Here is a 15,428-nt window from a genome sequence, read left to right on the forward strand (position 1 = left end):
GATACTTAGAAGAATGGAAAGCTGGGCAAGTTGGTTTATGTTATCCATTGTAAGCACTGCGATAAAGACCAATTACAGAACAAACACAGCAATACAAGCGCTGTATTGTCGTGCTTGGTCTGTCTTTTTCACGCTGTTTACAATGGATAGCACCTTGATGACAATCGCAAAAAAAAAGGGCCCTGAATTGCTGCTGTCGGCCGTATTTCATGTTTCCTTCATTCCTTTGTCATTTCATATGGCTCCTGTTATGGCAACATACGTTTCGTTGCCATGCATGCAGAATCATAAGAACGTTATGCATTGACATGTAATCTGGTGAGCAGATGACTGGCCGGATGTTGTGGTGACACAGGGTATTCCAAAGCAAACCAAATGTAACTGTGTAGCCAACAGAGGCAGGAGGATGGAGAAGTTTGTTTTGATAGTCTTCATCATTTATCTTGTACCAGAGGAGCATAAGATATCAGTTTTGTGTGGAAATTTATGGCCAGCTTTTACTTTACAAAGTCATGCTTGCTTTTCTGACGAGGTGTGCCATTGTTTTCACAGCGGTTGTGTCCGTCCCTTCTGATTTCAGGGCTTCCTGGGCTGGGTGGAGAGCAACGCCCCCGAGCGGGAGGTGCCCGTCCTGTGGGAGGAAGGGTCGCGGCCGCTCACCCCTGTCGGCCAGGCCATGCACCAGCTGCTGGTGGTCCAGGCCTTCCGACCCGACCGGGTGATCGCCCAGGGCCACCAGGTGGTGACCGCGGTGCTCGGTGACGACTTCACCACTGCCTCCGAGACGGAGCTCGACCTGGCTGCTGTCGTTGACAATGAGGTGAGTGTGCAGCAGTGACTGAATCAGTTGGCTTGCCTGCTTAGTGGAGGGCCTTGGCTCGACTTTGCCTGTGAATCGCCACATGAAGCTTCGAGCAATTTACAGTTTTCAAGTAAAATTTCAAAGAATTCTTGTGCATAGAAACCATCAAGCTTTGCTCTTTCAAAACTTCCTTTTGGGGACAACTAGCCGTAGTAGCTTGTGGCTGCGGCATTCAGGCTGTTGAGTCCGAAGTCACAGCATTGAATCTTGGTGGTGGCTGGATTTCGGATGACGGCGAAATGAAAACCCGCCCATGTTGTGCAACAGTGAGGTGTGCTGCCACATGTATTTCCCTCCACCTTCCTGGCAGCTGCTTCGCTTCTTCCGCATCAAACTTGATTGCTTACTTGCGTACACCTTGCACTATGCAGGTGAAGGCCAGCACCCCAATCCTGATGTGCTCAGTGCCCGGCTACGACGCCAGTGGCCGGGTGGACGACCTGGCAGCCGAGCTGGGCCGCAGCATCACTTCCTTGGCCATGGGGTCGGCCGAGGGTTTCAGCCAGGCCGAGAAGGCCATCAACGCTGCCTCCAAGAATGGGCGGTGCGTGTGCTGTGCTTTTATAAACTTACAAAGCCTATTATTCAACACGGGCACGAGAAGCAGTCAAAGAACGGAGCGGGTCGCAAAGACCTAGGTTATTATAAGACTGAAGGAGTGTACGATGGGGGGCTAGTTGGTAATCCATGAACTAAGAACGAAAACCACGCAAAGGACGATACACAGGGAAGAAGTAGACAGGACGAGCGCTCGTCCTGTCTACTTCTTCCCTGTGTATCGTCCTTTGCGTGGTTTTCGTTCTTAGTTTATTATAAGACGTTTGATATTGAGAGCCTTGCAGTAGGCATGTTCTTAGTGCAGGTCTGCACTTAAAGGGAAGATTAGGCAGTTTTTGAAAATTCGAGATTATTGAGAAACTTGAATCTATGAAGCTTTTAGGAAAAGCGTGCTGAGTAGTTTTGCGCTAGCATTTAAAATGGTGACGTAATCACCGATTAAAACCACAACGATGTTCAGGCTTCTCCTCATTGCGCTGGAGGAGTGCGGGGAAACTTGTGGTGACATAATTGTTGCCGAAATTTCAGATATCTACTGCCTTCTTCACCTGCATGCTTTCGTGCGTCATCCGATGCCACCAAACAATGCTTCGTGAGCTTCACCTTCAACTGCATTAGTTTATTTTTTTTTTCTTGAAACAACCATTCCTTCATTGGACACTGAGCGTCGCTTTACATGACGTCATCTGCAGAGAAGCCTGAACGCCAGGGCTGCTTTATTCGGCGATTACATCACCATTTCAAGTGCTAGCTCAAAAAGATTTTGCATGCTTTACTTGCAAGTTTCACGCAATCGGCCCTTTTAAACCCATCAAATTCTAGAACCTTTTCAGTTGCCCTTTAATGGCTGTGAGTGTCATTTTGTGACGGATATTATGAGGAGAGGAAAACCACAGTAGCATTCAGGAGCAAACTAGGTAACTTTTCGCGAGGAGGAGGAGTTTACAACTAGAGGAAAGGCACTGCACGTGTCCTGCAAACTGTGGATTCCTGCAGGAGTCTAGCGAGCATTTGCAGACTTAACTACATATTGGGTACTCTTCATTCCTTTATTCTTAACAAAATGGCAGTAAGGCTTATGCCTATTGCAGGGGGGGGAACTCTCAAGGATGTAAACGTGTGAAGCAACTCATATAGAGACAGATGGGAATGAGCCACCACGTCACTCTGGCCCTCTTGACCCTGGCTGTTGTCCCTTGCGCAGGTGGGTGATGCTGAAGAACGTGCACCTGGCCCCGCAGTGGCTGGTGCAGCTGGAGAAGAAGCTGCACGCCCTGCAGCCCCATCCGGCCTTCCGACTCTTCCTCACCCTCGAGGTGCACCCTAAGGTGCCCGTCAACCTGCTCCGCGCAGGCCGCGTCTTCCTCTTTGAGCCCCCGCCGGGCATCCGGGCCAACCTGCTGCGCACCTTCTCCACCGTGCCCGCACAGCGCATGATGAAGGTGCGTTCTCCTCATCCATCCATGGCAAATCGCTGGACCATTTTGTTGTGTGTGGCTGTTGCTGTGTGTCTTTGATGCGGGGCCAAGAAAGTACTGCTTAGATTACCGTAAAAACCGGAATATAGGTCAGACTGGCATATAGGTCGACCCCCCCCCCCCCCCCCCCCCCCAACTAACCAACTCTAAAAATAAAAAAAATCTTCTTCAATGGCAAAAGTTCAGAAAGACGTGCAGAAAGTGCAGTGCAAAAGTGCAGAAAGACCCTTACCTTGAAACAAATGTGACTCAACTGGTTGCACAATGGTGACAGTATTTATTTTCATTTAGATGCTGCTTGTATGTACATCCGGCCAATTCTTGAACACTATCGCGCGACGATCGACCCGCGTGCTTGTCAACGTCTTGTCAACGTCTTGTCAACGTCTTGTCAACGTCTTGTCAACGCCTTGTCAACGCCTTGTTAACGGCGCTGAGCAGCGAAACAAGCGAGATACGCTGATGTGTACACATGCGCTTACTCTCGCTTCTTTCGCTGCTCCGTGACAAGGGGCTGACAAACACGCGAGGCAATGGTCGCCCGATAATGTTCAAGAATTGGCGGGGTGTACAGTACAGGGAAGGGCACGAAGTGTGCAAGCGTTACTCCGAGTCATCAGAGACGTCCGAACTCGAGTCTGATGACAATTGCTTCTCGCTGCCCACGTCCCATGGAGCATCATCCTCTGTGCCGTCTAGTGCATTGCTTATGCTGCATTTTCTAAAAGACTTGCACACCATCTCTGTGGGGAGAGATTTCCACGCCAACAACACCCAGCCACAAACCAAAATAACTTTGCCACAACGTCGCCATACCACGCTGCTGCTGATGATGATGGAGGCTGTTGACTTCAGCCACCCATTGCTGCAAGACTTCCTTAGTTTTTCCGCCAACGACCGGTATATATGACAGGGGTCAACTTTTTGCCATGGTTTTTTGAAAAAAAGTTTGACCTATATTCTGGTTTTTATGATAGCTGTTACGAGCAGTCTGGGAGGTATTTATGCGGGACAGAGACAGGGCACAACATAGTGCTAAGTGGCTGCATTAAGTTGCATGAACATGCCTTGTGTGCAGTAGGGAACAAGAGTCTCAAGGATGTGTGAGCTGCAGACAGAACCGATAGCTAACTAGTATTGTTAGTTGCCGGATGGAGACCACATTTGTGGAGGTGGAAGTCAAGCTGACGTAGTTTAATCTGTGGTAGTGAAATGATGCAGTTGCTGGCAAGCATGGTGCCTATGGGTCTAAATTACTGTAAGAATACTCCTGATTCTAATGTGCAGCAGGTTTTTGTGTTCGCAAAAACGGAAAAACCGAAGTTTCGTCAATATTTTCTGCTTTCAGTAAGTGCTCGTTACTTTTGGGCAGTTATGTTTTCATACTATCTTTGTGACACATTATGTCACCCTGAATGTCTTTATACAAGCAACCCTGCAAATATGTTGTAGCCAATCTTGTTTCTAAAGAGCAGCAGGGATGTCCAATGTACTGGCGATGAATGATGGCAAGTGGATACGTCAGAAAGCACAGTTATGTAGGGTAGTTTGGTCACGGCGTCGCTAGCAAAAATTCCAAGTGCCAGTGCAAAGAAAGCATAACTGTTTTTTGTGGTAGCAATGACTTTGGGGTTGTTCCTAAATTGTTTTGGTTCTATGTCTGATTCGAGTATGCAAGCCATTTCGAGGCTCAGTTTTCGGGTGAGAAAGTGCACGTTTGAATCTTGATAGTTGCATGAATTCCTGGTGTTGAAAAGCAGCACAGAGAGAGCAACAACTCTATGCATCATTCTTTTGAATAGTTTAGAAGGCTTCACTTATTGCTCTTGTGCATTGGTTGACGTGGAAGTGAGTGACTGTAGCTTCATCATTGCTGTCTTGTCCCGTCTCGATTTTTCCGCCTTGTTGAACCCTTCTCTTTTACAAACTCTGCATTGGCATGTTGCTGCTAACCTGTGGGACTGACCCTGATAATTCTTGTAACCCATCGATGTCTCCGTGATTGGTTCTTAGTCCACCCAGCCGTCTTCCATGACCATCCATCAACCTTCTCTGTCGTGTCCTTGCAGGCCCCAGGAGAGCGGGCACGGCTCTACTTTTTGCTGGCCTGGTTCCATGCCATCGTCCAGGAGCGCCTCCGGTACGCTCCGCTCGGCTGGGCCAAGCACTACGAGTTCAACGAGTCGGACCTGCGGGTGGCCTGTGACACCCTGGACACCTGGATTGACACCATCGCCATGGTGGGTGTCCAAGCAGTTGTAATGTCTCCATCACTATTGAAAGGCTTGGTTTGGCTAAGCCTGTAGGACAGAAATTCTTATATATCTTTAGCTTCGGCTTTCATAAAGTGCTGAGGAATTTGCTGCATCTGGGCTTCCATCCCTTTTTGCCTGGCATCGATGGAAAAAAATGCATGCAGATTCCCCCCACCCCCCCACCTCAAATGTTTAAATTGAATTAATAATGGTAGGCTGTACAGTGAAGCAGTCTGCTATAAGCAGTTGTTGTACTAGGATTAATTCTAGAATAAGGTGTGTAAGAAAACATGGGGAGGGGAGAGAGGGTTGGAAAGGATTCATGGATTTTGGGTGCTTCAGGAAGCCAAAAGCATTCCAGGGAACCCAATAGTTCCATGCAGTCTATTTTTGAGAATATGGGCTCCGAGGTAGCAGTCTTGAGTGCACATTTATGTAGTGCATGGCATACACCCTGTTGTGAAACAGAAATGCTTGACGACGAAAAAAAGTGGGTTCAGTTTTCGCTGCATAAGAAGAGTGTAGATCTGTGCCTACAGATGTTACAGTAGAACCTCGCTGTTACGTTCCTCACTGCTGCGTTTTCCCGGCTGTTAGGTCGTTTTCTTCGGGTCCCGGCATAGCTTCCATAGGATCCAATGTATTGGGAACCCCGCTGTTACGTCGTAGCCGAGGAAACGATCCCGCATGATACGTCGCAACCGGGCTCCCCGAACCCGCCCGGGCAATGCGCGCCAACTGCCATTTTGATTTTTGACGAGTCTTGGCCAGGCTTGGCTACGGAACTGGCTGCAAGAAGCCGCACGCGAGTTGGAGAGGCCGCCACTAGATGGCTATCTGCCTCGCGAACGCCGAATTCCGCGATCTTTATCGTGAGAGGTGGTGACGAGGAGGCGCGTGGCTGCGGTCGCTTATCTGTTTTTCTCAGCCAGCGTCCGCTTCGGCGGACGCAGTTGTTGCGACGCGCGTCTTTTCTTTTCTTTCACTCTTTCTTTTTATCTTTTAACTCTCCTCTATCTGCAAGTGGCAGCGGTGGTGGCTCGGCTGGAGCCAGTTGGCAGGCCCGTGCAATTTCCTTTTCATCCTTCTCTCAGTTGCAACATCTTTATCGTGCTTTGATGGCGTGATAGCGTCGCGTAAGCGGAAGGCGCTTCCCCTTGAGGAAAAGCTGGACGTACTAAACGCAGTCGACAGGCAGCCAGGGCGGCCTACGCAGAGCAGCGCGGAGAAACGCGTTGTTCTTTCCAGCGAGCGAAAGAAACTGCAATCCACCATTCTCGATTTTTTAAGGTCCTAGGGTCACTTTGCGGAAATAAATTGTTTCAAGTCAAAGCTGCACTGTTTTCATTAATTTTCGGTGCTTTCCTCACTGTTGCGTTTTCCCGGCTGTTAAGTTTTTTTTCCCGGTCCGGTGAAAAACGTATGAACGGGGTTCTACTGTATTATTGTGGGTAGATGAGGAAGGTGACATGATGTAGCAGTAGGAAGCCCTCAGATGTAAACGATGATGTGGAACAATGCTTGATCTGGTGATGTCGCAGTTACAGAGCAATTCCACGTGCGTTTGCGTACACTTCTGATGTGAAGAAGGAGGCCTTTGTTTGTTCTTACTTGTTTTGCCTTCCGCATGCAGGGCCGCACCAACCTGCCGCCAGAGAAGGTTCCCTGGAATGCCCTGCGCATCCTCTTTGGCCAGTGCATCTACGGAGGCAAGATTGACAACGAGTTTGATCAGGTGGGCAGAAGCATGCTTTCTTGTGTCATGTCGCTGGCTTGTGTTTGTGCTGTTTGCGCAACTGCGTCTTTGCGTTCCATGGGATATCGTTCCACATGAAGTGTATGCAGTGTTTAAGTTGTGTACAGTTTCACCTGGAATTCAGACAGCCTGGTAGTGTGCTCTTGTTGCTTTCTTGTAGCTGTTTCCTTATCTCTGCACTCTTCTTCCACAGCGTTTGCTGAACTCGTTCCTGAGCAAACTGTTCACGGCCAAGAGCTTCGAGCCCGACTTCATGCTGATCGAACCCAGCTCGTCGGACAATCTGGAAAAGGGCATCGCCAGTCCAGAGGGAATACGGTATGCTGGATTTCTGCGTTTCACTTTTTTTTTTTGCTTTTCTACATGCAGAACTTTTCTCGGCCTCTCATCACCTGGCAACTGCTTCTTTCTGCTTTCATTTATCTTTTTCTGCTGGTGTGGTTCCTAAGTGTTGGATAGACCTTTCAATTTGTTTTTCTGATTGATTGAAAATTTTCGGTAAGCTTTCAAGAAATGCAGTACAAAAAAGTATTGATGACTGAAAAAGTGCACAGTATAAAATTTGTTCCAAGAGGTCGGTGTATGCAGAGGTCCTCGTCGCACATATTTTTGTTTTGCTGGAAACAATGGTTGACAAGCCTGCGGAGTGGTGATGAAGTTTAAAGGCTGGAACACAGCAGTAACCTGACATTTCTTGCAGTACCCTCATAAACTGCTGTGTTTTCATTCACCGCAGGCGGGACCAGTTCCTGCACTGGGTCGAGTCGCTGAGTGACCGCCAGACGCCATCGTGGCTTGGACTGCCAAACAACGCGGAAAAGGTGCTGCTCACAAACAGGGGTGAGGAACTCATAACCATACTTCATTTGCATGAAGAGCGTGAAAAGAAAAGAGATGCGAGATAAGGCCAAACACGTATCCTCTGTGACTGACACACACACCGGTCATGTGCTGTCGTTGCAGGCAGCGACCTGATTGCCAAGCTGCTCAAGATGCAGCTGCTGGAGGACGACGACGAGCCAGCGTACGCGGCGGAGGAGGGCGAGAGGGCTGTGCCGGGCGACGGCCGACCCGCCTGGATGGCGACGCTCCAGCAGTCGGGCTCCACCTGGCTGCGGCTGCTCCCGCCCAGTCTCAACGGCCTGCGGCGCACCAAGGACAACATCGGCGACCCACTCTACCGGTGCCTCGAGCGGGAGGTCAACCAGGGAGCCAAGTTGCTCAAGGTGAGCACAGCTGGCACATAATGCCAAACATTTAATAGTTGCATTAAGGCGAAAGCCTCTAATGGCTCATACTCACAGCCATGACTCTGTTAGTCTGTTACATCTGAAGTGAAAGTCAAATAGTCACCACTAGTCACAAGTCATGACTAATTAGTCATTAACCAGTAATGACTAGTTATTCATTATCCAGTCATGACTGGTTAGTCTTACGTCATGACTACTAACTAGTCATGATTGGTTAATGACTAAGCAGTCAATGACTCGACTGGCTAGTCATTCCAGTCATGACTAGTTAGTTATTAACCAGTCACCAACTAATTAGTCATGACTGAGTAGTCATTAACCAGTCATAAACTGATCAATCATGACTAGTTAGTCATTAATCAATTATGGACTAGTAAGTCATGACTAATTAGTCACATGCCATGACTTAACCCATGCCATGACTAATTAGTCCATGACTAGCCAATCCAAGTCGCCCCATAGCCGCCTCATGTGTGCCCACGGCCGTGCAGCCAAAGTTGCCTGGAAAGGCTTTCACTTTGCGCACTATAGATCATCAAAGTCCCCCTGAATTTTTTTTCTCCATTTCTCTCCAATGGGATGGTAACATCAGCTCTGCTAGAGAGCTGCTTACATACTGGAATGCAACCGCCCGCTTGCCGGTTCAGCGGCACTATTTGCATTCTCTTTATCTCTTTTTTTTTAAATGGCAAAATGCATGAATGCGTCCTCCTATCCTCTCTCTAGCAAGGCATCCAGGCAGTGGTGGCATATTAGAATCCCCATTAATGTGATGTCTGTCAGGCCATGAAGCGTATTTGTAATGGGACTTTCTGAATCATCCAGAAAGCAAGGGAATCTTACGCTTATTCCAAAACACTTTGATACCTGTTAATGCATAACCGAAGGACGAGATCTGCAGGTTCCAGGAGCACCTGATTGTATTGTATTTACTGGAGTCTAACAAACCCCCCCCGATTCTAAAGCGCACCTGATTTACATGGCCGAAAAAAGGAGAACTGCAAGGCGGTTTATACCTGAATCTAATGCGCATGCGATTTTGAGGCCTATTTTCCTTGACAAAAAAAAAAAAGGTACCCGTTGGAATTTGGTAAATATGGTATGTGCGTCCCCTTCCCATTTTCTTACCAAGCCTTTATCGGAGCATCACTGATCACGTATCACATACGGAAGAAAACAAGAGAAGTGCATGCGAGGTGTCTTGCGTTTAGTCAGCATAGTTCCCAGAGCCAAAAATTTCAGGTCTGGACGTTGATACATGCGGCTGTTTATCGGAGAACAAAAATTTAGTTGGGTTCAAGACAGAGTACTTGGTTCTCACAACTTATTTATTTATTACCTCAAAGGCCCCGGTTGTGGGGCATTACATGAGGGATGGGCGGATTACATGCAGATTATATAAAGATTACAGAGTACATAAAGATTACAGGATACATAAAGATTACTGATTACATAAGGATGGCCTCAATCTTTTTCTTGAAGTCGATGCAGTTGACGATGAGTACGGCTTCCGGCGGCAGATCGTTCCAGTCCCGAGATGATATGACAAAAAAAAGAACGGAAATGAGATGTAGTTCTTGCAGCGGGTGGGTATACGGTCTTGATGTGGTTGTTGCGGCTAGAAGGACGATGAGCTGTTGATATGATAGATGATCCTAAAGGTGAATGATAGAACTTGTGGAATAGGCATAGTCGAGATATTTTCCTTCTAGTTTCAAGGTTAGGCAAGGATGCTCTGGATTTTAAAGTGGACACGCTAGTATAGTAAGAGTAGTCACAATAAATAAAACGGATAGCGCGGTTTTGAACTTTTTCAAGGATTATAGAAAGGTTAGATTGATGAGGATCCCATACTGCTGATGCGAATTCTAGTTTAGGTCGGACGAATGTTTTATAAGCTAATAATTTGATAGAAGGGGTAGTAACTGCCGTCTTTTTGGCATTCAATGCAGGTGGTGCGCTCGGACTTGGAAGACATGGTGCGCATTTGTCGTGGTGAGCGACGCCAGACCAACTACCACAGGACCATGATCGCCGATCTTGCCAAAGGTAGGTTGTGGGTTCTTTGCAGAGTGTCCAGCACTTGCCGAGAAGCTTGGCAAGAAGACACACTGCTTTTCTTTGAAAAACGAGATTGCAGTTGTCTAGTTCTTGTACTGCGGTTAAATTTAGTGAAAAGGGTTCTAAGGACACCAAACAGTTTTATGGATTTATTCATGAAAGACTGTCAACTTCTTTTTCGTGTATTGCATGTAAGATATTTTAGATTTCATAAATGCATTGTGCAAAAGAATGTCATTGAGACCGAGGAAAGTGTAAGGGAATATTCCTTTTTTTTTATTGATGTTCATTAGAGTTGGAAATTAGTTACATAATAATATTACATAGGTGATAATCTTGCAGGAAGTAGAAGAAAGGATAACCACAGGTAACTACAAATGAAGGAAATTTTGTTGTGGTTGCTCTGTAAATAAAGGAGCAGGCACGACGCACGCTTGTTGTAACCTGTGCTTTCCAGCCATCTTTTGAAAGTGACAGGTTTACAGCTGAAACGCCTTTGAGTAGAGAAGACAGCGCACTAACCTCCTTTCCTGCAGGCATGCTGCCATCCCACTGGAAGAAGTACACGGTGTCCCCCGGTTGCACTGTCATCCAGTGGGTGACAGATTTCTCGGACCGCATCAAGCAGCTGCAGAGGGTCTCCCAGGCCTGCACCTCCGGAGGAGCAGCCGCCCTCAAGGTCAGTGGTGGCAACGGAAAACGGCAACCTTCCGTTCTGCTTATCTACGGCAAATTGTCCGTTCAGAGCTGCATTCTGTCCGTACTACGGAAGTAGCTTTAAAAGTTCAGTGAGGAAAAATTTAAGTTGGCCTGCGTAGACACACTACAGTGTTCTCCTTGTAAGCTACCGAAGGCTACAGAATGAAAACAGGGCCACCACTGGCTAATTTGTTGAGCTGCGGTGACCTCAAGACAGGTTGTGGCTTTCTCCTGCACGAGCTTGCCGAAATTTTGTTGAGAATTCTGTCTATATTGCGCTATGTTATGATTTTTTTACCTGTCGTGCTATAACGAGGTTTGGCTTGTATATGAAGTCTTCCTCTCTTCAGTGCTTGCTTTGACGGCTTCCCAATTTTCTCGGCACAGTCCCTGCACATCTGGCTGGGCGGCCTGTTCAACCCGGAGGCCTACATCACAGCCACTCGCCAGTACGTGGCCCAGGCCAATGGCTGGTCCCTGGAAGAACTCTCGCTTGAGGTCAGTGTCCACCAATCCACTCCCCTCTTATTTGTAGCGCAAGTTTGCCACCTTTTCTTCCTGCAGCCTGCAAATTGTCCTTGGTTTTTAATTGGGTACAGCTAAGCTGCTCAAGAATATAGCAGGTGCCTAGAGGCCCTCCACCGAATGGTGTCAACCTATTCCTATGACATCATGGTCGACAGCCTTGCACCCTCTAGCGTGGCATCTCAAGTCGCTGACAGGTACAAGGCGATTGACCGGAACGCCATAATAATAGATCAATACAATTAGTTGGAGGGCCTCCTTGGAGAGGCATTCGCTGCTTTGATTTGGTCGGGAGTACTTGCAGCCAACTATAGTTCACCAATCACAAGGAATCATGCTAAAAGTGCTCTGAGGTGCTCCGAAAAGCAGCTTTGAGATGAGAAGAATCTGCTGATCAAAGCGTCTGGTCCTAACTGCTCCGAAGAGCTGCTGTTTCAGGTTTAGGAATATGCTGCAAAGCTTTTGTAGCAAGTTGGCTTGGAAGCTGGCTTTTTCCTTCAAGTAGTCAACTCTCATGATAAAACATTGAGATGGGACTCCTCGTGATGGTCTTTTCTTTGCTTGGGTGGCTGAAAGTTGTTACACCAAGCAAATACTGCTGAGTTGTTTCAAAGATGGTGTTTCACCACAAAGCTGGTGTGGCTGCAAGGCATTTACGAACCACCTTTATTGTGTAGCAATGTAGTTTTCACGAGCAGTTCAGTATGCCGGTGGGTGATTGACATTCACAATGCAGAAATACTACGGTCTGATTAGAAACTTGTCTAAATAGCATTTTTATGCACACATTAGTCCAAAACCAACCTGTGCACTGTTTTTTTTTTTTAACTGACATTTTTGTTCCCATCATTATCAAGTTCATTGGAAAGGCTTCCCTTATTCGACTACAGATAATTAATAGTTTCATTTACTAAGTCGTCTTTACTCCCGTGCTATTATTAAGGCCAACTGGTTTCTGAACACTGAGGTTGCCAACACTCGCGCAAGCTGACTAGCAGTGCTGGTTTTTAACTTTGCGGTGCAAACGCATGCAGGTGCGGGTGTCTGACGCGGACGAGAAGCCCGGCCCTATGGACGAGTACAGCTTTGCCCTGGCCGGCCTGAAGCTGCAGGGGGCCAAGTGTGTCCAGAGCCGGCTGAGCCTGACCTCGACCATCTTCACCGAACTGCCCCTCACCACCATCCGGTGGGTCAAGTACCGCGAGGACGACACCGCTGGCCAGGCCATGGTGAGTACAGTGTGGGAATCAAGTCTGCTTCGTATTCAGCCCCCTTTAACAAAGATCTTGTTTTGCTGATAACATTTGACTTGTCTCATTCGTGTTTCATTTGATGCTCACAGTGCATGACAGAGGCTGCATGGCGGCAAAAAAAAGGCCGCCACCGTCTGGAAGATGTTAAAATAAGGATCGTTAGCTGTTTTATATACTATAATTGATATTGGACCTTGACATCATCATTGGCATGTAGCAGGTGGTTGTTTCTACAGTGCTATTGGGATGGCGCTACAAGTCTCAATGCGAGATGTGCTGTTTTCTAGTTGCTGCCACAGATGGCGCTGTGATCTCGGGTGGTAGCAGACCCCACGAAATCTCGAAACGTGATGAGTAGTTGCTGCCACAGGTGGCGCTGTGATCTCAGGGTGGCAGCACCCACGAGCAGCAGACCCCACGAAATCTTGAAACGTGATGAGTAGTTGCTACCACAGATGGCGCTGTGATCTCAGGGTGGTAGCAGACCCCACGAAATCTCAAAACGTGATGAATAAGAGCTCTTAAAAGGCGCATTGCACAAGTAGGAGATTGGCTGCACAGTCAGGGTGGCAGAGTGTCTAAGCTAGCTTTAACAACCGCAGTGACTTGGCAGTGACAGTAACAATGGCATTCGACCGCCAAGTATAAGTTTGTATGGTTGAATTCCATCCGTGATTGCCGCCTTCCAGTGAGGATGTTTGCTTTGAGACAAAAACACAAAGAACCCCAGATGATAGAAATTTACCAAGCGCCCTCCACTGTGGCACTATGGTGTCCCTCGTAGCTGATGTGCAATTTTGAGACATCAATCCCCGTGTAACTAAAGCTAGACACCAAAATTGCAAAATATGAACGAAGGAAAAATGAGGTTGCATATGCTTTGTGTTTGGTTGCAGTGGTTAACAGTTCTTGTGGTTGCATCCAACTCTAGGTGGAGAAGCTGTGCTGTGTCCAGGTGACGCGTGTAAACAAAAAAAGGCATTGTGAGTTTAGTTGTAATCTTCCACACAGCAATGCTAAAGATAGCTGCACTGTCTGGAGATTGATGCACTTAGGGGGCTACACTTACATTTTTAAGTAGTTTATTCCCCTGGGTACGCATAAAGGATAGTACTATTTCCTTTTTTCCTCAAGAAAAGGCCTGCTCAGCTTGTGGATGTCGATAAACTGTTTCAACTGGCACATGAACTACTAGAAACTCTGCAGGAAAAGTACCGCATGAACTCGTGCAGAGGCCGCACTTTTTTTTTAAATTAGGAAGTGAATTTTGTAGATGCGGCCCATACACGAATTAAAAAAAACCTTAACCGTATTTTTTTCTCAATTTTCTAGTTCAAAGCTGAGGGTACAGCCCTTACAGGAGATTATATGATAGCGGTGTGTTCGGCGTAGTAACGAGCTCTTCTCGGTGTCCACATGGAACACCACTGAGACACACCGTTTTACCCGCATCGCTTCCCTCGTCTTCCGCAGGTGACGCTTCCAGTGTACCTCAACTCCAGCCGCACAGAGTTGCTGTTCACAGTCGACCTTCCTGCGGCCGACGCGCGGGAATCTCACAGCTTCTACGAGCGGGGTGTGGCCTTGCTGTGCTCTACCACGCTTGGCTGAGAGTTTTAAGTTAGCTGGCGCACCTCTGCAGCGCGATACCAGCTTCTTGAAACTCGAGTGTCCAGCTAAGCGCCGCACAACTACTCGCACCACTCACAGCAATGCACTCCTACCCGTGACGGCTTAGCGCTGTTCGTTTCCTAGTTCTTGTCAAGGTGGTAGCTTTTATACGAGACTTTTGGATGGGCACTTTGTTTGAATGCGAGGGAGTGAGTGGTACCTCCGCATTTTTTGAGGTCCACTTGCCAGTCAACTGAGGCTGCATTGGAAGTTTGGGACAGGTCTCTCTCTCCTTTGGCAGCTTGTTCTCTCTTTTACTATTGTTTGTTGAGGATGTTGTATGTAATATGCGCCTGTGATTTTAAAGAAGGCTCTGCTGTCGCTTTTTCGTGAAATAAAAATGTTTATCGCACGAGTCACTGCAGAAGTTATTGTTCTCCCGAGTTTTTGGGGCTCATAAAGAGTGCGCAGCCATGGGCCAGACAAGTAAGGTATAGAGCAGACAACTGATGGTGTGTGCGTGCGAGTTTAACAAGAGCAGACTTAAAGGTAAAGGATGTGTATCCACTGGTGGCAGGATTGTCTAGCAAGGAGTGAAAAGGAAATTTGCTGTAATGCTGTGGATGGTATAATTGAAAGGTCGGTTCACGAGACCTTTGTCCTGCAGCAAACGTTTCCTCATGGCAAGTCTCTGCTCAATTTGAGCAGTGTTTTCTGATAGGTCGAGAATTTTTTATGCAAGGTCAGTTGAGGGGCATATCAATGGACGAAGTTGCAGTCCTTTGGTGCACACTGGCAACTCACATAGTGGCTGGTACTGCCACTAGATATGAAATGGGCAAGTTTCATAACCAGTAGTGCTGTCCTAAGCCCTTTCTGCGGCTAAGGGTAGGCTTTCTTATTTTCCTTGAAAGAGCAGCTGGTCGAGTACACCAGGGCCTGTATCCCAACGTGCCTTCTCTTTCCAAAGCGTCCCTTTCGGCGTCACCTGATTGGCTGAGACGCCGGAAGTAGATGTGGTGGTGTCGCCTAAACAGGTTTTCGAAAGGGTCTAATATGCGAATCTTTTCGAATAAGGCTTACCGTATTTTTCTTCCACGACTGTTTCAATAACTGCCAC

The 15,428-nt window shown here is 47.5% G+C and overlaps 1 protein-coding gene across 1 annotated transcript in view; it reads left to right on the forward strand.

Annotated features, from left to right (window-relative positions):
* Positions 1-14,723, forward strand: part of Dhc64C (dynein heavy chain, cytoplasmic) — a 90,422-nt gene extending 75,699 nt beyond the window's left edge. The window contains exons 65-77 of the mRNA XM_089556736.1: positions 581-820; positions 1,234-1,406; positions 2,625-2,862; positions 4,968-5,138; positions 6,787-6,888; positions 7,103-7,227; positions 7,646-7,749; positions 7,873-8,135; positions 10,112-10,208; positions 10,757-10,899; positions 11,307-11,417; positions 12,479-12,673; positions 14,171-14,723. Coding sequence (XP_089412862.1) covers positions 581-820; positions 1,234-1,406; positions 2,625-2,862; positions 4,968-5,138; positions 6,787-6,888; positions 7,103-7,227; positions 7,646-7,749; positions 7,873-8,135; positions 10,112-10,208; positions 10,757-10,899; positions 11,307-11,417; positions 12,479-12,673; positions 14,171-14,308 — 2,100 coding nt within the window. The 3' untranslated portion in view covers positions 14,309-14,723. The remainder of the gene's footprint in view (positions 1-580; positions 821-1,233; positions 1,407-2,624; positions 2,863-4,967; positions 5,139-6,786; positions 6,889-7,102; positions 7,228-7,645; positions 7,750-7,872; positions 8,136-10,111; positions 10,209-10,756; positions 10,900-11,306; positions 11,418-12,478; positions 12,674-14,170) is intronic.
* Positions 14,724-15,428: the final 705 nt, after the last annotated feature.

This window comes from Amblyomma mixtum, chromosome 8, assembly GCF_055824585.1.
Source record: "Amblyomma mixtum isolate Tamu chromosome 8, ASM5582458v1, whole genome shotgun sequence".
In the NCBI taxonomy this organism is placed as follows: Eukaryota; Metazoa; Arthropoda; class Arachnida; order Ixodida; family Ixodidae; genus Amblyomma; species Amblyomma mixtum.